Source organism: Stenella coeruleoalba (assembly GCF_951394435.1).
Source record: "Stenella coeruleoalba genome assembly, chromosome: 16".
Taxonomy (NCBI): Eukaryota; Metazoa; Chordata; class Mammalia; order Artiodactyla; family Delphinidae; genus Stenella; species Stenella coeruleoalba.
In genome coordinates, this window is record NC_137162.1 from 39334652 (window position 1) to 39352922 (window position 18271).

At 38.2% G+C, this 18271-nt stretch overlaps 2 protein-coding genes across 9 annotated transcripts in view; one reads left to right on the forward strand and one right to left on the reverse strand.

Moving 5' to 3' along the window:
- The window catches only part of PRKG1 (protein kinase cGMP-dependent 1), a 1402246-nt gene that overhangs the window by 584990 nt on the left and 798985 nt on the right, over window positions 1-18271 (forward strand). The window lies entirely within an intron of this gene.
- Window positions 7734-18271, reverse strand: part of LOC307175407 (uncharacterized protein) — a 30640-nt gene continuing 20102 nt past the window's right edge. The window contains exons 2-4 of the mRNA XM_079900475.1: window positions 16138-16218; window positions 10114-10256; window positions 7734-8128 (exon numbers count right to left, since the gene is read on the reverse strand). Of these exons, the coding sequence (XP_079756601.1) occupies window positions 7972-8128; window positions 10114-10256; window positions 16138-16167 (330 nt within the window). The 5' untranslated portion in view covers window positions 16168-16218 and the 3' untranslated portion in view covers window positions 7734-7971. The remainder of the gene's footprint in view (window positions 8129-10113; window positions 10257-16137; window positions 16219-18271) is intronic.

Below are 18271 nucleotides of genomic sequence, written 5' to 3' on the forward strand. Positions count from 1 at the left end.
AATTGGAAGTTCTTCTTGGTCTTCAGGTTCATAAAACCCAAACACACTATTTCAAAGTTTTTGTGTATTTGTGTTATACATGCATGAGTCTTTTATTTTTTAAGTTTAAATTTTTTTTAACATCTTTATTGGAGTATAATTGCTTTACAGTGATGTGTTAATTTCTGCTTTATAACAAAGTGAATCAGTTATACATATACATATGTCCCCATATCCCCTCCCTCTTGCATCTTCCTCCCTCCCACCTCCCTATCCCACCCCTCTAGGTGGTCACAAAGCATCGAGCTGATCTCCCTGTGCTATGCGGCTGCTTCCCACTAGCTATCTATTTTACGTTTGGTAGTATATATATGTCCATGCCACTCTCTCACTTTGTCACCGCTTACCCTTCCCCCTCCCTGTATCTTCAAGTCCATTCTCTAGTAGCATCTTTATTCCTGTCTTGCCCCTAGGTTCTTCTGACCATTTTTTTTTCTTTTCTTTTTTTTAGATTCCATATATATGTGTTACCATACGGTATTTGTTTTTCTCTTTCTGACTTAAAATCTTTTGCACAGCAAAGGAAACCATAAACAAAACGAAAAGACAACCCTCAGAATGGGAGAAAATATTTGCAAATGAAGCAACTGACAAAGGATTAATCTCCAAAACATACAAGCAACTCATGCAGCTCAATATCAAAAAAACAAACAACCCAATCCAAAAATGGGCAGAAGACGCAACTAGACATTTCTCCAAAGAAGATACATAGATTGACAAAAACACATGAAAGAATGCTCAACATCATTAATCATTAGAGAAATGCAAATCAAAACTACAATGAGATACCATCTCACACTGGTCAGAATGGCCAATCTCAAAAAATCTACAAACAAGAAATGCTGGAGAGGGTGTGGAGAAAAGGGAACCCTCTTGCCTTGTTGGTGGGAATGTAAATTGATTCAGCCACTATGGAGAACAGTATGGAGGTTCCTTAAAAACCTAAAAATAGAACTACCATATGACCCAGCAATCCCACTACTGGGCATATACCCTGAGAAAACCATAATTCAAAAAGAGTCATGTACCAAAATGTTCATTGCAGCTCTATTTACAATAGCCAGGACATGGAATCCACCTAAGTGTCCATCAATAGATGAATGGATAAAGAAGATGTGGCACATATATACAATGGAATATTACTCAGCCATAAAAAGGAACAAAACTGAGTTATTTGTAGTGAGGTGGATGGACCTAGAGACTGTCATACAGAGTGAAGTAAGCCATGCATGAGTCTTGATGTAACTTATTTAAACAGGATCATGAAGAGTCGTTTCTCCAGCATTTTCATGAAAGCTTTCTCCAAAATATGTTACTTTTCAGATCCAGAATCTAGTCTCTCATTATTGTAAGAGGAAATAGGAGGTAGTTTTCCCTCATTTTACTAAGCCTTATAGTTTAGAGAGGTAAAAACACTTACCTAAGTCTAACTGCTCCCCCCCCCCACCCAAAATCAATGACTAAACCGATTGTTGTAATCCACGTGTCTTAGGTTCCAAGCCATTGCTTCATGAAATAGCCCATATCAAAGCAACTGGAAGAAAAATTTTAAATGTACTAATTCATTATTTAAGAAAACCAGTGAGGGCTTACTGATTTATTTTACTCGGCTTATCCTCCCATTCGGCAGCTCCATTTAGTGGCTAAGACACTTTTTCTTCATGTTGTCAGAAGGGCCAAAAAAAAACAACAAAAACAGTATTTTCAGCTCTAAGGATTTCAACGAGGGAGGCTGTAACTTAGTTATGCTGCATGTATTCAATTAGCTTCTGAAATCTTATCTCTTCTACCAGTAAAAAAAAGGAAAATAAAGCATTAAAATTCCCAAAGGAGCAAGAGGGTGTTTTTGGCAAAAGAGTGACTCAAATGAAGAGCTTAGTAGCCAAAAACGGTATTCTTGTCGTTTTGTTTTCCTTTCAAAGAGGTGCGTTGAGCTTTAGAGTGAGGAACTGAATACGTGTACGTAAAAAGCTGCCAGGGGAACATTTCTTATGGTGCTCAGGGCTGGAAGGTCATTTGTTCCTTATTTCTTTCTCTTCACTTAACAACTAGCTCTATAAGAACAACTAGATGAGAGTCTTTCTGTGATAGATACCATTTTTTCCTTCCTTTCGTCTGTCCCCTTATTTTTGTACATTTTCTCCTTTTTAATGGCCTTTGCTTTGTTGATTATTCTGTCACCATCTAAACCAAGTGATGAGTACTTTTTGTGGAGTGGTAGAACTCCAAGGTCTCTATCAATTGTAAAGTAATAAATGGTTTGCAGTGACCTAATATGTAATTAACTCAGCATTTTTTTGTGCAGTGGTAAATTGGCATTTTACTAATCAGAAAATGTATCACCTTCATAGTAAGTTAAATTCTCTTCAGTTGAGATTCGGGGCCTTCAAAGATCAAGTTCTTAATAAGCCTTCCTTCTTTATTGGGTATGACACCTCAACTGGACCCCTCTGTCCAGCCAATTCAGTCTGCAAACCTTTCACAAGGCTCCCCTCTCCTGTCTGATTATTGTGTTTTGCTGATGTCATTTCCTTCCATGGAACTATCCTCCCTTTATATTTCTGTTTTCCAAATCTTACCTGCTTTCCAGAAACCAGGCCAAGTACCAATTCCTAAGGACCGTGTAGGACCAGAACATTTTCTTCCATAGTCTGCTCTGATATTCCCAAATAGACATAAATTCTCTTTTATTTTTACAATGTAAATATTACTCAAGATACCTTCTTACCCATTGTAAGTCTGGTTTTCTTAGGTTAATATTTTACTTGAGAAACATTCAGTCTTCAGCCTTCACTACTTCATGATTGAAACGTACTTTTGTGCGCTTTCCTTATAGGGGACTCTGTCAACAATATGAGAAATTTTATAGCTTCTGTTGACCTTTCCACAGCCTTCACCTAGTTGACAAGATTTTGGTATGGATTGCGCTACATGAGATTAATACAGATTCCAAATTTCTTGTGTTTGGAATGAAATTGAACTTTCATATTACCTTGGGTCACGGTCTCTTTTTGATTTTCTGTCACCTGTATCTCTTAGTGCTTTTCACAGTTTGGCGTTATATTCCTTCAAAATCTCACACAGAAAATGTTCTCAGAAAATGCTAGGTGAACTTATTTAAGGTTACAGAGTGACTTAGGGGTACATGGTGCCTTAAAAAATAGAGTGGGGCATTTAAAGTTTGAGTATTTAGTATTTACTGTGGAAAAAATGCCTACTCTCTTTTTCTTCCTCATGGGTCAAGTTAAAGGCTACTGGAGAACAGGGCATTTCAGGTAGAAGAAAAAATGTTCCAGAATGTTATCTGATGAAAACATTTCCTACACATTTGAAAAATGGTAGACTGAACTGACTTAACAAATTTCTCTTCCTGGGAGCATAGTGTACTCAAGGATTTATTCAAATTAACATCCGTCAGAAAGTAGTCTCCAAGTATGTGGTATTTTGATTGGAGGAATGAGAGTAAGAAGAAGAAAGGAATAGTCTAGTTGAAGCAACCTTAGAGATGTCCTTCACCCTCATAACACTGGAAAAGATATTAAAGATAAGATTGTCTCTACAATTCTGAAAGGGAGTGAGTCAGATCTCCGAAATACCTGCAGATTTTGATATCCTGGGCTTGTATCTCCACAGCTGGAAATCACTGTCTTAGTGCCTGCAAGTGCCTGCCAAGAGTAGGTAATCATAATTTTTTTTTTATTTGCACCAACAGTTATTTGCTCTTCCTAAAGGAAGGGTCTCATATCTCTCATATGTGCTGGAAGAGAAATAAAAGTTGAGAGCTACCAATTTAGAAGGCCTTCATCTGATAGAGGAGATGTATGGTATAGAAGGCCTTCATCTGATAGAGGAGATGTATGGTATAGAAGGCCTTCATCTGATAGAGGAGATGTATGGTATAGAAGGCCTTCATCTGATAGAGATGTATGGTATAGAAGGCCTTCATCTGATAGAGATGTATGGTATAGAAGGCCTTCATCTGATAGAGATGTATGGTATAGAAGACCTTCATCTGATAGAGGAGATGTATGGTATAGAAGGAAGGGCTGCTAACTCCCCAGGGTTGCACAGCCTCTTAGTTGCAGAGCAAGATCTGGAATCCAGGTCTCTTGTTGCCCATCCCAATGCTGTTGGCTCAGCACCACACTTTCCAGTTAATAGCTCCCCTCCAGCCTTTGGCTTTCCCTGACAACTCCTACCACCTTTATTAAATAGGAGCATTTCCAAGTATGTGTTTGCAGGAAACTTTAGGACCCTCTGCCCCTTATGTTATGTTATGTTATATCTGTTACATATAAGAGACAAGGGATGCCCATGAACAATATCCGTGTACACCAAAGACATGGACACACACTAAAATGTTGAAGAACTACAGTGGAATGCCCCGAACACTCAGATAAGGGTTTATTGCTTACTTTTTCTTGTGTTCGCTCTCACAGGCTAGCTCAGGCCACTCAGTTTGGGAGGGGCTGCCTCCATACTGTGGGTGTCATTTTGATGGTGAGGTGAGTAATTTCTTGGCACCATATGAAATATCAAGGTCAGAGGGGCTAGAATATAATATATGGCAAAGCAAGAGCAAGTCTCCAGGTGACGGCTTAGGCTGCTCTCTGTGATCTTGCGAACGGGAGCTCCCTGCTTGAGTGCTCTTTCTGGAGCAGTAAAGGCTTTGGAAACCAATTTTTCTTACAAAGACATCGTTATTGTTTTGTTCCCCACAGGCACCTTTTCTCTTTAGGATGTAAACACTGTCTGGATGCTGAATGAATTCATCTTTATTTTTTGCAAAGGAGCTTGGTTAAACTATTTTCATTTCAGAGTTTGCAGTAGAACTGCAAACTGTCATTTTCTTCCCTAGTAGGAGAAGAGTCCTGCTTGCTTGCTCCTAAAGAGGCTTGGCAAAAAAAAAAAAAATAACAACAAAGGGCTGAGGGTGTGTGTGTGTGTGTGTGTGTGTGTGTGTAAGGAGGGGAAAAGGTTAAGTACAAGAGTCAGCCAGTCCCAGTCTTCCTCTCCCCATACTTTACATGGCCTCCCACTGGTAACCAGTAGAAATACAATGTGAGCCCACGAATGCCGTTTTAATTTTTTCAATAACCATATTAAAAAAGTAAAAAGAGGATGAAGTTAATTTTAATAATAGATTTCATATAACCCAGCACATCCAAAATATTAATGTCAACATACATTAATAGAAAAATGACTACTAAACTATTTTACATGAGATTTTTTTACATTAAGTCTTAGAAGTCCAATATACATTTTATGCCCAAAACATGTCAGTTCAGACAACCCACACTGCCATGCAGAGTGTCTACTAGACAACACGGTTATAGAATAAAATTTAAAAAAAGCAACTTGTCATTTGGCATTTAAAATAGTTCATGGTCTGTCTGCTAGTTATTTTTTTTAACTTCCTGTGCCCCTGCACCCTCTGTATCCCACCTCACCAGGTTACTTCTCATTTCCAGAACATGATACAGACTTTCATCTTTTCAAGTCTACAGCATCCTTTGCCTCCCTTTACTCTGTCCATGTCTCTAAACATGTGCCAGCCTTGGAGGCATCCTAATATGGATTTTCATGGACTTTGACTGAGATTCAATTCCAACTTCATTGCCTAGTAACTAGGTGAACTGAAGAATGTTATTTAGCCTCTTTGACCCCATATTACCTATCTTTAAAACTAGAATAGTAGCTGTGTATGAGTGTGAGTGTGCGTGTCTGCATGTGTGATTATCAGAGACAGAAAGAGAAAAAGGGAGGGAGGGAGGGAGAGAGAGAGAGAGAGAGAGAGTGATAAGTGATAAAAAGAATGCAAAACAAACAGAAAATATATAGTACAGTTCCTGGCACATCGTAGTTAAAATTCTCTCCCCTTTCCTAGTTGCTTTCCAAGTTGCTTCTGTGAGTAGCACTCCCATCGCCATCTGCCAGCAGTGTCTAATGCACTAAGTAAGCATCTCTTTGTTTTTGTTCTGTGGTCTATTCACCTGCAATATCTTAGTCCCACCTTTAACAACTCATGTTCAGTCTGCTCCCCAGTTACAGTTATCATACCCTTTTCTTCTTTCCTACTGCCAAAATGCTAACAAAAAAATGTACAGCTGCTCCTTGGAAATGAGTGACTCCATTGCCAAGTGGGACAGCACAGGTGCCCTTCCACTGGGGCTGAGAGCCAACAAGCTACCACTGAAATCTCTGCCCAGCTCAGAGTGACAGCACAGCTGGTCCTGTCCCCTGCTGTAACGGTTTCCTAGGCAACCAATACACACTACCATGGAGGACATGGAAGGAATAAAAAGGCAAAACCTACATCATTTCCACAGTTTTCAATATTTGTGTGCATGTGCTAAAAATATTGAAAATATATGGATAACTGAGCATATGTTTTATTATTTCATGTCTTGCTGGTTATGGCCTCTGTCATAATTCTAACAGAATTGAATGCTAGTGAATTACTAGTGATGGTGTTGTATGAGTGAAATTGGATCTTTCTAATGGAGGAAGGTTTATAGTTTTTTGAATAGTAGTCTTGCCCATCTTACATTAGATTTAATCCTGCCTTTCATGTGTATTGAACTTTTATAAGTAGTATTTTAAATTTCCTTTTCTAATTGCTTGTTGCAATTGAGTTCTGTACTTTGTATCCAGAAATCTCACTAAATCACCTTTGTAATTCTAATCGTTTCTATGTGGATTCTTTAGGGTATTCTACATGTTTATAATCAAGTAATCTGCAAATAATGAGAGTTTTAATTCTCCACTTGTTTTTTTTTTGTTTGTTTGTTTGTTTTGCGGTATGCGGGTCTCTCACTGTTGTGGCCTCTCCCGTTGCGGAGCACAGGCTCCGGACGCGCAGGCTCAGCGGCCATGGCTCACGGGCCCAGCCGCTCCGCGGCATGTGGTTCCCAGACCAGGGCACGAACCCGTGTCCCTTGCATCGGCAGGCGGACTCTCAACCACTGCGCCACCAAGGAAGCCCAATTCTCCACTTTTTTATAACCTGTATTCTTCTCACTTTAATAGTGGCTAGGACTTCTAATACAATGGTGAATAAAGTGGAGATAGTGGACATCCTTGATTCATTCTCAAAATCAGGAGAAACCTTCAAAATTTATCATTAAGCATATAATTTCTATAGATTTTTATAGATACTTTTCTATTCCCACTTTGCTAAGAGGCTTTTTTTAAAAATTACGAATGGAGATAGATTTTGTCTTATTCCAAATTTGCTAAGAGGGTTTTGAAAAATCATGAATGGAGGTATAATTTTATCAAATGCTTCTCTGTATCTACTGAAATAATTACATTTTTTTTTCTCCATTTTAAACATCTCCATGATGTTTTAAATTGATTAATTTTAGTGACTAAACCAATATTTCATTTCTGGAATGAACCCCACTGGTTATAATTTATTATCTTTTTATGAGTCATTGGATTCATTTTGCTAATATGTATTTTATTTAGAAATTTTATAGTAATGGTCATTGCAGAGTGTTGCTGATATATAAATATATATATACACACACATTTTTTAATAATGTCTCAGGCAGGTTTGAGGATCAAGATCATTGTAGGCTCCTAAAATAAGCATGTATTCGTCTTTGGCTGTATAAAGTAGCATCATCGTGTCCATCCATCCATTCATTCATTCCACAAATATTTATTGAGGGGTAATATAGTATAGTGAATATAAGTATAGATTCTAGACTGCCTAGGTTTGAGTCGTTTTTAAAAAAACATTGTGACTATTTTAGTAATCTATTGACATCTAACAAATTACCAGAAACTTAGCGACTTAAAGCAACACATTTATTCTATCACAGTTTCTATGGGTCAGGAATCTGGGAACATCTTAGCTGGGTCCTCTGCTTCAGGGTCTCTCACAAGGATGCAAAGTGTTGGCCAAGGCAAGGATCTTATCTGAGGCTAACCTGGGAAGGGATCTGCTTCCATGTTCATGTGATTATTGGCAGGATTCAGTTTCTTGCAGGTTGTTGGTCTGAGGACCTCAACGCCTTGATGGCTGTAGGCTGGAATCCACCCTTGGTTTCTTGTCACGTGGTCCTCTCCATATGGCAGCTTACTTAGTCAAAGTCAGAAATGAAAGTCCGTAGAGAATCTGCTAGGGAAACAGAAGTTAGAATATTAGGCAACATTTTCATCTTTTTCCATACTTTATCGATTGGAAGGAATGCATAGCTCCTATTCACACTCAAAAGGAGGGAATTAACTTTAAGAACCACATGGAGCCTTGGTTTAAAACTACGTTGGAGCTTAACATATATTCATGCTGGTTATTCACAGATGATGATTTATTCCCAAGTAGCTGGGCCTTTGTATGCAAAACAAAATTGTTACAGAAAATGTGTAAAACGCTAAGAGCTCATGCTCAACAGGGACAGTTAAATGGTTAAACTATAGTCCTGGAAGCCTGAAGCTGAGGTTTATGATAAACCTGGATGTTTATCATAATTTTGATTGAGTTAAATCTGGTTGCAACAAATAGCAAATGCTACTACAATGATATTAATAAAAGAAGTTGAAAGTCCCTTATTTCTTTTCTAAGCTATTCATAATTTAGTTAATTAAACATTATGAAATGATCCCAAAGGCTAATTTGTATTTTTGTCTAGCTTGTATTTTCATAGTTTTTACCTAGTTCTAATCAGAATACAGATGTGATTGTCTCTTTCTTTTTATTCACCTAGTGTTTAATAAATGATATTTTTGTAAGTTACCAATAATCATCAGGGCTTCAATTTTTAGGGATTATCTAGTCCCTATTGGTATACTAAAAGTATTTGCTCTTATTCTCCTGGGCAATTTGGTTATTTATTTTGTTTGCTTGTTTGTTTGCTACTGAAAAATTGGATGCTGGTAATTCTTCTGAACTGATACCTTTTCCTTCCTTTAAATTATTTTTAGAATAAATTATCAAGAGTAGATTACCTGGCCCAAGGATCTGAACATTTTTATGAATTTTTATTCCAAACCACATTGACTAAGGTACACTTTTTGGTAGTAACACAAAAACATCACCTTGTCCATAAATTTTATTATGCCCTTTTTTCCCATAGACTTAATTTTATAGCCTATTAACAATTTTAAAAGCCAGTATTTATCCCTTCAGACTATGAATGGAAATCTTATACTCAGTACCCTTTATACTAATTTAGTAAGAGTAACTGTTTTATAACCCAGAGTGATTCACAGTAATCTAAAGCCTGAATATTTGGGTGGGTACCCAATTCTATTACTTGATAGTGGTGTGGCCTTGGGCAGATAATACACCTGCTTAGTTCCTCAGTTTCCTCATCTGTAGAATGAGGATAATAAGAATATCCGCCTTACCGGCTTTGTATCAATTAATCTATCAGAATGTTATATACATGATGGGGGCTCCATAAATATCAGTTATTATTATCATGTGTTCCTAGGTTATTAGTCAAATCAGACCTTGTTGAAGGAAACTTGGATAGGAATTTGCCTGAAACGTTAGCAGCACCTCTGAGTAACCTGGCATCTGCTGGCACTGCAGAGAAGACAATGTAGCAGAACATAAGTCACAAACAAGGTGCCTATGGGCCAAATCATGTCTCATGACTATGTCTGTTCATCCCATACAGTGTTATTATTTTTTAATTAGTTACTAACATTTAACATTTTTGAAATTTTGCATAAAATCCGGATTCGTAGTTTCTCACACAGCAATGAAGACCCAATGCAGCCAAAAATAAATACATAAATTTACCAAAAAATAAAAAGAATTGAAAAATAAAGCAAACCAGGATGTTTTGCTTTATGGCAACCATCAGCTAGAGCAGAGTAGCAACTACTTTCATTAGAAGAAGTACTGAAAAGGACGACGTGTTCCCGAGTGCCACATCTTTGTTCCCAGTTGCTTACACCTTGCCTATTTTGCTCATTTCCTTCACCTTCCTGGCTTCTAGAGCATTTCAGTTTGCCTCTACCAGCACAGGGATTGATATCTTGTCCTCTGAAGACCAGAAGAACCAGGTTGTTATCCTTGCTCTGGACTACTCACTAATTAAAATCCAAATCACCTACCTGATAATTTCCATCACGGGGTACAGCAGAGCATCGAGCGGCAGAGTACGGTTTCTCACCAGGTCCTCCCCGGATGTGTCATTACAAGACATGCTGTTTGTTTTAGCCTTGGCCTTCAGACCACAGACATGCTTTCCTCTGCTCTATAAGAAGTGTGAGTTGAGAGAATTACAAGGAATAGTAGAACATCTAAAATGCTACAGCAAAGAGCCTGTGAGTTCTTTCTCAAAAGGCTGAAAATGGTTACTTTGAAACAGTGGGGAATCCATACCAATAGCACTAAGCTTCTATTTTTATGCCTGGGAGAGTTTTTGAAGCCATTAGTCCATGTTGTCCAGTCTTATAATGCATGATTCATACACAGTACAGACTGGAAATGGGCAGAGGTTGAGTTTATGGAAGAGATGTGCATTTTACCATGACACTAGCCAACCATGGAGTCGTATGAGAGGTTGGTAGACCAAAGCTAATTGGCCCTTTCAGGCTTTTGAGAGCTTGTCTTCAGGTTTCCGCTGAGCTCTGCATTTTAAGTTGTTCACATGTTGTAATTAGTAGAGGAGGGGACTATTGTACATTCACGTGAAACCTCCAACCTCGATTTACATGTCCTGGGGTCTAGTGAAAACAGCGTATCATTGTTTCTCATTATATTGGGGGTTACTAGCTGAGCAGCGCACGCAGAAAAAACTCAACGATGAAGGGCTTGGGTCTAGAGTCCAAAAGACGGGAGTTTGAGTCCTGGCACTGCTACTTGTGATCTGTATGGCTCAGAGTAGTTTATTTAAATTCTCTTTGACTCAATTTTCTCATATGTAAAATAGGATAGCATTAGTACCTCCCTCATTGGAGTGGTGGTGGGGAGTATGCAAAATAATTCATATTAAACATTCAGGACCTAAATAAGCACTTAGTAAGCAGTGTTGACTATGGTTTCCTGTCTGTATTCATTCAACACGATAGTACTTTCTATACAGTAGTAAATGCAAGTCACATGGTTCTTGCCCTCATGGACCTGAGAGTCTAGTCGGGTTTACACTGACCTAAATGTTTTTGTCTTATAGCACAGCTGTTGAGAATTTGACAGTCTGGTTGTGAATCTCCATCCCACCTCTTACTCTCTCTAGAATATAAGGCACCTTAGTAAACTTTCTGTTGCTCAGTTTCCTTATCTATTCAGTGGAGATAATAAAAAGACATACCTTCCAGTGTCTGGCCCAAAGTAATAACAATAACGATAATAATAATAATGAAGATGTAGGGGAGAATAGCTAACCTTTACACACGCACTCCATTTAACATTTAATCATATTTATTCCATGTAATTAGCATTAATTGATGTGGTAACTTTTATCTGATTGATTTATTCAAACCTCACAGTCACCTGTAAGGTAGTTTTCATAATTAGTCCCAATTTGCAGATGAGGAAACTCAGGCATAAGAAGAGATACATATGCAGGAAATGTCAGTTGCTGTGGTTGGTATCATTAATAAAATGAATGTCTTTCTACATCACATTGTTAGATTCACATCATTGTTTTAAATTCCTTCTTAGTAATTCCACTGTGTCTCCATACTTTTTCGAGCTTTCTGTTGATGGAAATTTTGGTTATCATTATGACATGCACATGAAGAGCAAATCTTGAAACCCATCTCATTTTATATGAGAGGCTGTCTGCCTGTTTGTTTTAGCTCTGAAATAAATTTTGTATCCTTCTGCTCAGTTGACAGATTTAACTGAAGATTTCAGAGAGTGAGGCTATCAAGCTAACCCTGGAGACCAGGAGTGAGAATTTTGGACAATGCACATTGGCCAGTATAGGATTATGTTACTAAGAGACCAGGTGAAGTGAACATTTTCAACCTGTGAATTTTTAGCCTTTTGTGTGCAGGCTATACCTGTGAAGAAAAGCACAAGTGGCAGCGTACTGGGCTAAGTCGTGTGAGGGACCTTGTACACAGACCAAGACGGACATCCTCAGTTCATATGCTTCTAAATCACTGAGAAACTGTATTGTTTCCACTGCCTGGGTCATTCTCTCTACACTGTCAGGTCTGTGACCGGACACCACCTTCTCAGTGAAGCCCCCTTGTCCAGGCTGTTTATAACTGCACCCTCTCTCTTTGTTCTTAAACATTTCATATCCCCTTTCTCTGCTTTATTTTCCTTCATAGCACTTACCTCTGTTTACAGACTGCCCATTTTACTGGTTTATTGTCTATTCCCCTACCAGTGGTTACTGGAGCACACTCATACTAGTTCGCAAGAGCAGATTGCTAAATAGTCAGGACATTTGCAAACTGGCTGTCAGATTGGTCATAGTGAGAATATTTACACCGTGGAAATTGGCAGTTGCTACAGATCGGGGACTTTTTTTCCGAGTCAGTTTACCAGCACATGACTACCCTCTATTAAGCGTAAGCTCCATGAGAGAACACATTTTTGTTTGTTACATTCACTGCTGTATCCTCGGTAACTAAAAAGGTGCTTTACACACGGTATTTAAAAAGTATTTGCTGGAAGAGGTATAAAACAAATGTGAGAGTGAGTGAGCAAACAAACTTCCATTTTGTTCATGCTTAATATATGATCTGTGCTCTTCTTAGGACTTTTTATACATCTCATTTCAAGCTTAAACAACACTATGAGGTAGTATGTACCTCTATGGTATTATTATCCTGAATCACAGCTGTAGAAACTGTGTAGCCATGAGATTCATCAGCTTCTCCAAGGTCATACAGGTGGTAAAGGTAGAAACAGAATGAGGAGGAGGAGGAGAAGAAAGAGAAAGATAAAAAGAAGGAGGAGGGCTTCCCTGGTGGCGCAGTGGTTGAGAGTCCGCCTGCCGATGCAGGGGACACGGGTTCGTGCCCCAGTCTGGGAGGATCCCACATGCCACGGAGCGGCTGGGCCCGTGAGCCATGGCCGCTGAGCCTATGCGTCCGGAGCCTGTGCTCCGCAATGGGAGAGGCCACAGCAGTGAGAGGCCTGCGTACTGCAAAAAAAAAAAAAAAAAAAAAAAAAGGCAGCAAACTCTTCCATCAGACTTAGTTATGTGTCAGGCACTTTTCTGAGTACTTTATATAGCAATGACAAATAACGTATTTGATTTCCACAACACGCCCATGAGATAGGTGCTATTATTATCCCCACTTTACAGTTGAGAAAACAGAGGCACACAAAGGTTAGGTACCTTGCCAAAGAGCACATAGCACAAGCTTTGGAGCTGGGATTTGAATGCCAGAAAGTAGGCAGCTCTGGAATCCACAATTTTAACTATTCTGCTCTACTGTCTCTTGGTTGACCTGTCTCATACCGGAGCTCCTGGTTTAAACGACTGACCTACTAGGGTATTTGTTCATTCTTGTGGGACTTAATACCTTGTTTTCAGGCCTCACAGATCTTGCAGCTTGCCTTGACTTGGCATAGCCTTTCTAACCACTGTGTGTTGATGAATTTGACTTTGATTGACAGCTCTGTTTGATCAAATGAGAGTGCAGTTCTGCGAATTGTCTTGAATTCCTTTGCTTTCTGAAAGGTTGCTTGTGCTTCCTTCTGTTTATTCCACTCTCTTATTCTAATCTTCATCGTATGTTGATTAAGCAAAGAGCAGTAAAGGTTAAGAGAGTGATGACTTGTAAATGAGATACATTAACAAAAAGAAGAAAAAAGCACTACCTGAAAGGCTTCCTTCTTTTTGATCAAGACATCAATGTAACTGGTAAATGAACTCTTTTTGAAAATTTTTTTCATTTTTGTTTTATCATCCTTCTTCAAAGAATAGAGAAGGCAACGGGAACCCACTTCAGAAGCAGAGCTAAGATTGTTGCTGATCCCACCTCACAGAGCACTCTGAATTTAGGATGAGGGTCTTCTTTCTAACGTTCTAAATATACATTAGTGCGGTAAGCTGTCTGCAAAAGTACTTGGCTGGCAAAGAGAAATAAACTTGAAATTTCTACTTATTTCATGGGACACTAAAAGTAATCGCCCCCAGAAGAGCCCTGGACTTCTTAGTACATATTCCAGAGTCTGAGGGGTTCGGGTATCGTGGTGTGATAGGTTTAGATTTAAGGCTCCATCTGTCACCAGCTCTGGTGAACTTTCTGGACCCCAGTTTCCTTGTTTGCAAAATGTTTTTGTAAGGCCATCTTCTGAGTTTGATTATTATTCAAAATTGTTCCACCTAAAATTTTTACCGATAAAACCTCACCCACCTAGTCGCTCACTCTCACCCAGCTGTGCTTCGACGATGTTAATCCCTTCATGCTTTACCTGGTCCTCTCCTTTCTGTCTATTATTAGACTCTTCTTGGCATCACTTTTTGTCTCATCCAATTTCGACTGCCCTCATTGCTGTTTCTACTTCCTGTGAGGGCAGTGCTTGTTAACACATATTTCTCTGGAATCCCCCACAGCTTTTAAAATGATGCCAGTTACATAGGAAATAGCTGTTGAATGACACTGAAGATGATGGAATAGTGAATTAGAACATTTAACACACTCTTCTCACAGGTTCCGTATGATTTATTCTTGTGCAAACAAAATAAATCTAACAAATGAACCGAAAGAGTATAATACTTATAAAAAATAAATGCCATAAGTAAAGGGCTGTCTCTTAAACCTTGTTGCTGATGTTGGAAAAGCCTTTGTATGAAGTTGTTCTAATTGATGTTTTTATTGGTACATATTAAATTTATTAATTAAACACAGGAATGCTTAAAATGAATGCCTTGTAGCCTTGTGAAATGGCTGTGACTGGATAATTCAGTACATTATGTGTTATTAGGAAAAAAAGTTATGCTGCTCTGGCAGAAGAATAAGTACTCCAGATTTCAACATCGTATTTGCAGATGACTTGAGTATTAAAACTTCCATACACTGTATTTTTTCCTATTTATTATTTTCAAGCCTTGTAACAATCAAGGCAATGGAAAATAGACAAGAGAGCCTGAGATCTGTTAAAAATGCTTGACAATGCATATGTGAGGGAGAATATATTGAATGAATAGTTCATTTATCTATTTTTAAAATGTAAACATGTAAGCAACCAGTTTAAGTGAATGCTTTGTACCCATAATAGTCTATTCCATTCCTGGAATGGACCAAAGATGTTCTCAGCCCATCCTGGATCAGGTGAAGCGAGGACAGATGTAAATAAGCTTGTCATCCTAGACTTCGAGCATCCTCAGAATTGAACCTCTTGATAGACTCCTACATTGGCCTTCCATTCTTGAATCTAAACCAGTGTTTATGGAATTGGCCCCAAACAAATGAATCCTTAAAATAGGACATAAATGTAAGTGTCACCGTGGTGTTTTTAGCCACTCGGATCTTGAAATCATTTCCTGATACTTTAAACTCAGAAAGACTCTTCATTTCTTCTAACATGTTTCTTTTCTAGCTAATATATCCTACATTGTAAAAGGGCAAAAAGGAAACCCTAGGAACCTCCGTTTCCTTTCTTTTTTTTACCCCCTCACATTCCTTCTTCCTGGTCTACTAATAAGTGCCTTTCAAATGGGTGCATACAAAAGAGGTTGCATTGACATTTTAACACATTCAGAAATCTTCACCTTCAAGGGTGGAACAAGTCATGAGTTCATTTTCTCATTGATTTAAATCAGAGCATAAAAGAGTACTCCTGCTGGTAACAAGAGTTAAGTTTACTACTACAGAGAAGTATAGACACCCTATGTTCTTGAAAATTATATGGTATAGGTTGCATGCACATTAGGCCTCCTTTCCCGAGAGAATGTTTCTTCTTGTTTCATTATTCAGCTGTTTCAATCCTTCAGATCCCAGGGTGAACTGAGAGTAGCAAAATACTACTTTACAATCCTCTTGTTCTAGGAGAAATCTGCTTACCACTTTCGAAAATCAGGGACCTGTATTAACAAGAACATGACTGTTTCTATAGCGCTCTTATATTCTTACGGTAAATCATTTGAAGGAAATACAGTAAGAACCACACAAGAAAAATATTCAGGTCTTTGCGTTGGACATAAACACTTGGTTAGTCAGTACCTGGGGAGAACAGTGCTGCCATGTCTCCATTTTAGAATTTTCTTGCTGTCCTTGCTTATGGATTCATCTCTTTCTTAAGACCTTTAAGAGGAGAAAGAAGTATTGTGATTTACAACAGAATTGCTATTGGGAGTCACCCACCCTTCAAGCTAATGATAATAGCTATTATTTTTTGAGGATCTACTGTTTACCCGTCAAATAATAAATATTGGTTAATATGATTTTTACAACATGCCTATAAGGGCACTTTTATGGTTTTAACTATTTTACAAACAAAGAACCTGACAGTAGTCAGTTGACTGGTACCAGGTCTCCTGCGGAGCTGTTAAGTAACTAAGCACGGATTTGAACTGTCTGCAGGGCCAGCATCACTGGTGTGTGGCCTGTGCAGTCACACAGGGCCCCCTGCTCTCAGAAGAGTTTAATGCTCCGCTGTAGGCACCTTAAAATTTGTAATTTTTTTAAAAACTAAGGCGTCCTGCATTTTCATTTTGCACTGGGCCCTGCAAATTCCTTAGCCCATCATGTCTCTCTGGCTATAAAGCTTATTTCATTTCATCACCCCTCTCCCAGAGATGAATTTTCCTTTGCAGAAACAGCTCCAGCAGGAATAGTTACTACCTGCTTCCTACCGACTCAATGACAGCACAGTCTGGTGTAGTGTGCCTGCCCCACGCAGGTAGATTTGATACCTGAATTGATTGCTGGATTGAAACTTTGACATGATGACTATCTGAAAGGCCAGTTTTTAGCTTTCTAGTTACTGAAGTGCCAGAGAACATGAAACAAAATTATTTCATATATTTTACTAACCCCCCCCCTTAGGTTTTTCATTTCTTCTAAACATATTAAGTTTTATTTTTTATTTCTACGCAAATGGAGACATTTTCCTTCTCCTCCATCATGTTCTAATATGTCTCATTCTATTTTGGACTAATCTAAAATGCATCGATTTTCTAAAAGTAATACTAGTGAACATTTACTTCGTGTTGAACATGTGGTTTGAAGTGATTTTTTTCTATTCAATCAAATTTTTCACAATCTAAACTAAGAATGTAAGCTTTAAAGTCGGAAGTTGACTGACATAATGACATTTTTGTTTTCTCATTTTTTTTGTTTATCTTCAAATGTTCAACACTTAATTTTCAAATTTAAGAGTTGAAGAAATGGTGTGGTATATTTTGACATTGACCTTTATCCAACCCTAAAATAAATTTTTGTTTTAAGCCATATTTATGACAGTTACCATCAGTGTTTTGAATTGTGACAGTTTCTTTTCATTAATAAATACACATCCCTCCCTTTTATTTTAAAATTTCCTCTCTTACCATCACATATTGTTAAACCTTTGGGGGGAATGTTAGAAATCATCTGATCCTATCCACTTGCTTCACAGGTGAAGAAATTCATGTCCAGAGAGGCATATAAGACTTGTTTAAGGTTGCACAGCCATAGTGGTGGAGGAAAGACCAGCACACAAATTCCTCTGAATTTAAATCCAGGACTCTTTTATTACACCACACAAATCTCTTTTGATGCCTAAAATCACTAAGATTTCTTTTTTAATTTTCTGTCCACGATAAATATTTATACAGCTTTAAGCCTTGAGTTAAAGTTTAGCTTGCCCAGACCCTATGAATATGAAAATCAGAAATCTGGAGGGAAATGTTAGCTTTTTAGTAAAAGGGCAACGGTGTTTTTGAAATTTTCAGTGTCATATCAGAAAAAAACTTCCCCTTTTCCAATTAAATTCTCCTGCAAACAACAATGCCTTTGAATTGTTTTGGTAATTTTATAACCCTGTAACATACTTTATAGAAACAAATTGCAGCAAAGATGTTAGTAAAATTCATGCCCCATTAAGTACACTGTGAAAAAAACCTGGTCAAATCTGGTGCTATAAGGAATGCCAGCAAGGCAGCCCTGTTAAAAGGAGCTTTTGCCTCACCAGGGCCCTGGGTTTTTGGTTGCTGGGGGGAAACTGAAATACATTTCCAATAAAGGCAAATTGTCAATTCCATACGAATGACAACAGGTCTGCTGAGGATCCTTGGAAACATGGTAATTGACTCCAAATTGCCATATTATTAGTGTTAACATATATTTTGTCTTAAATCTATCCACCTTGATTGTG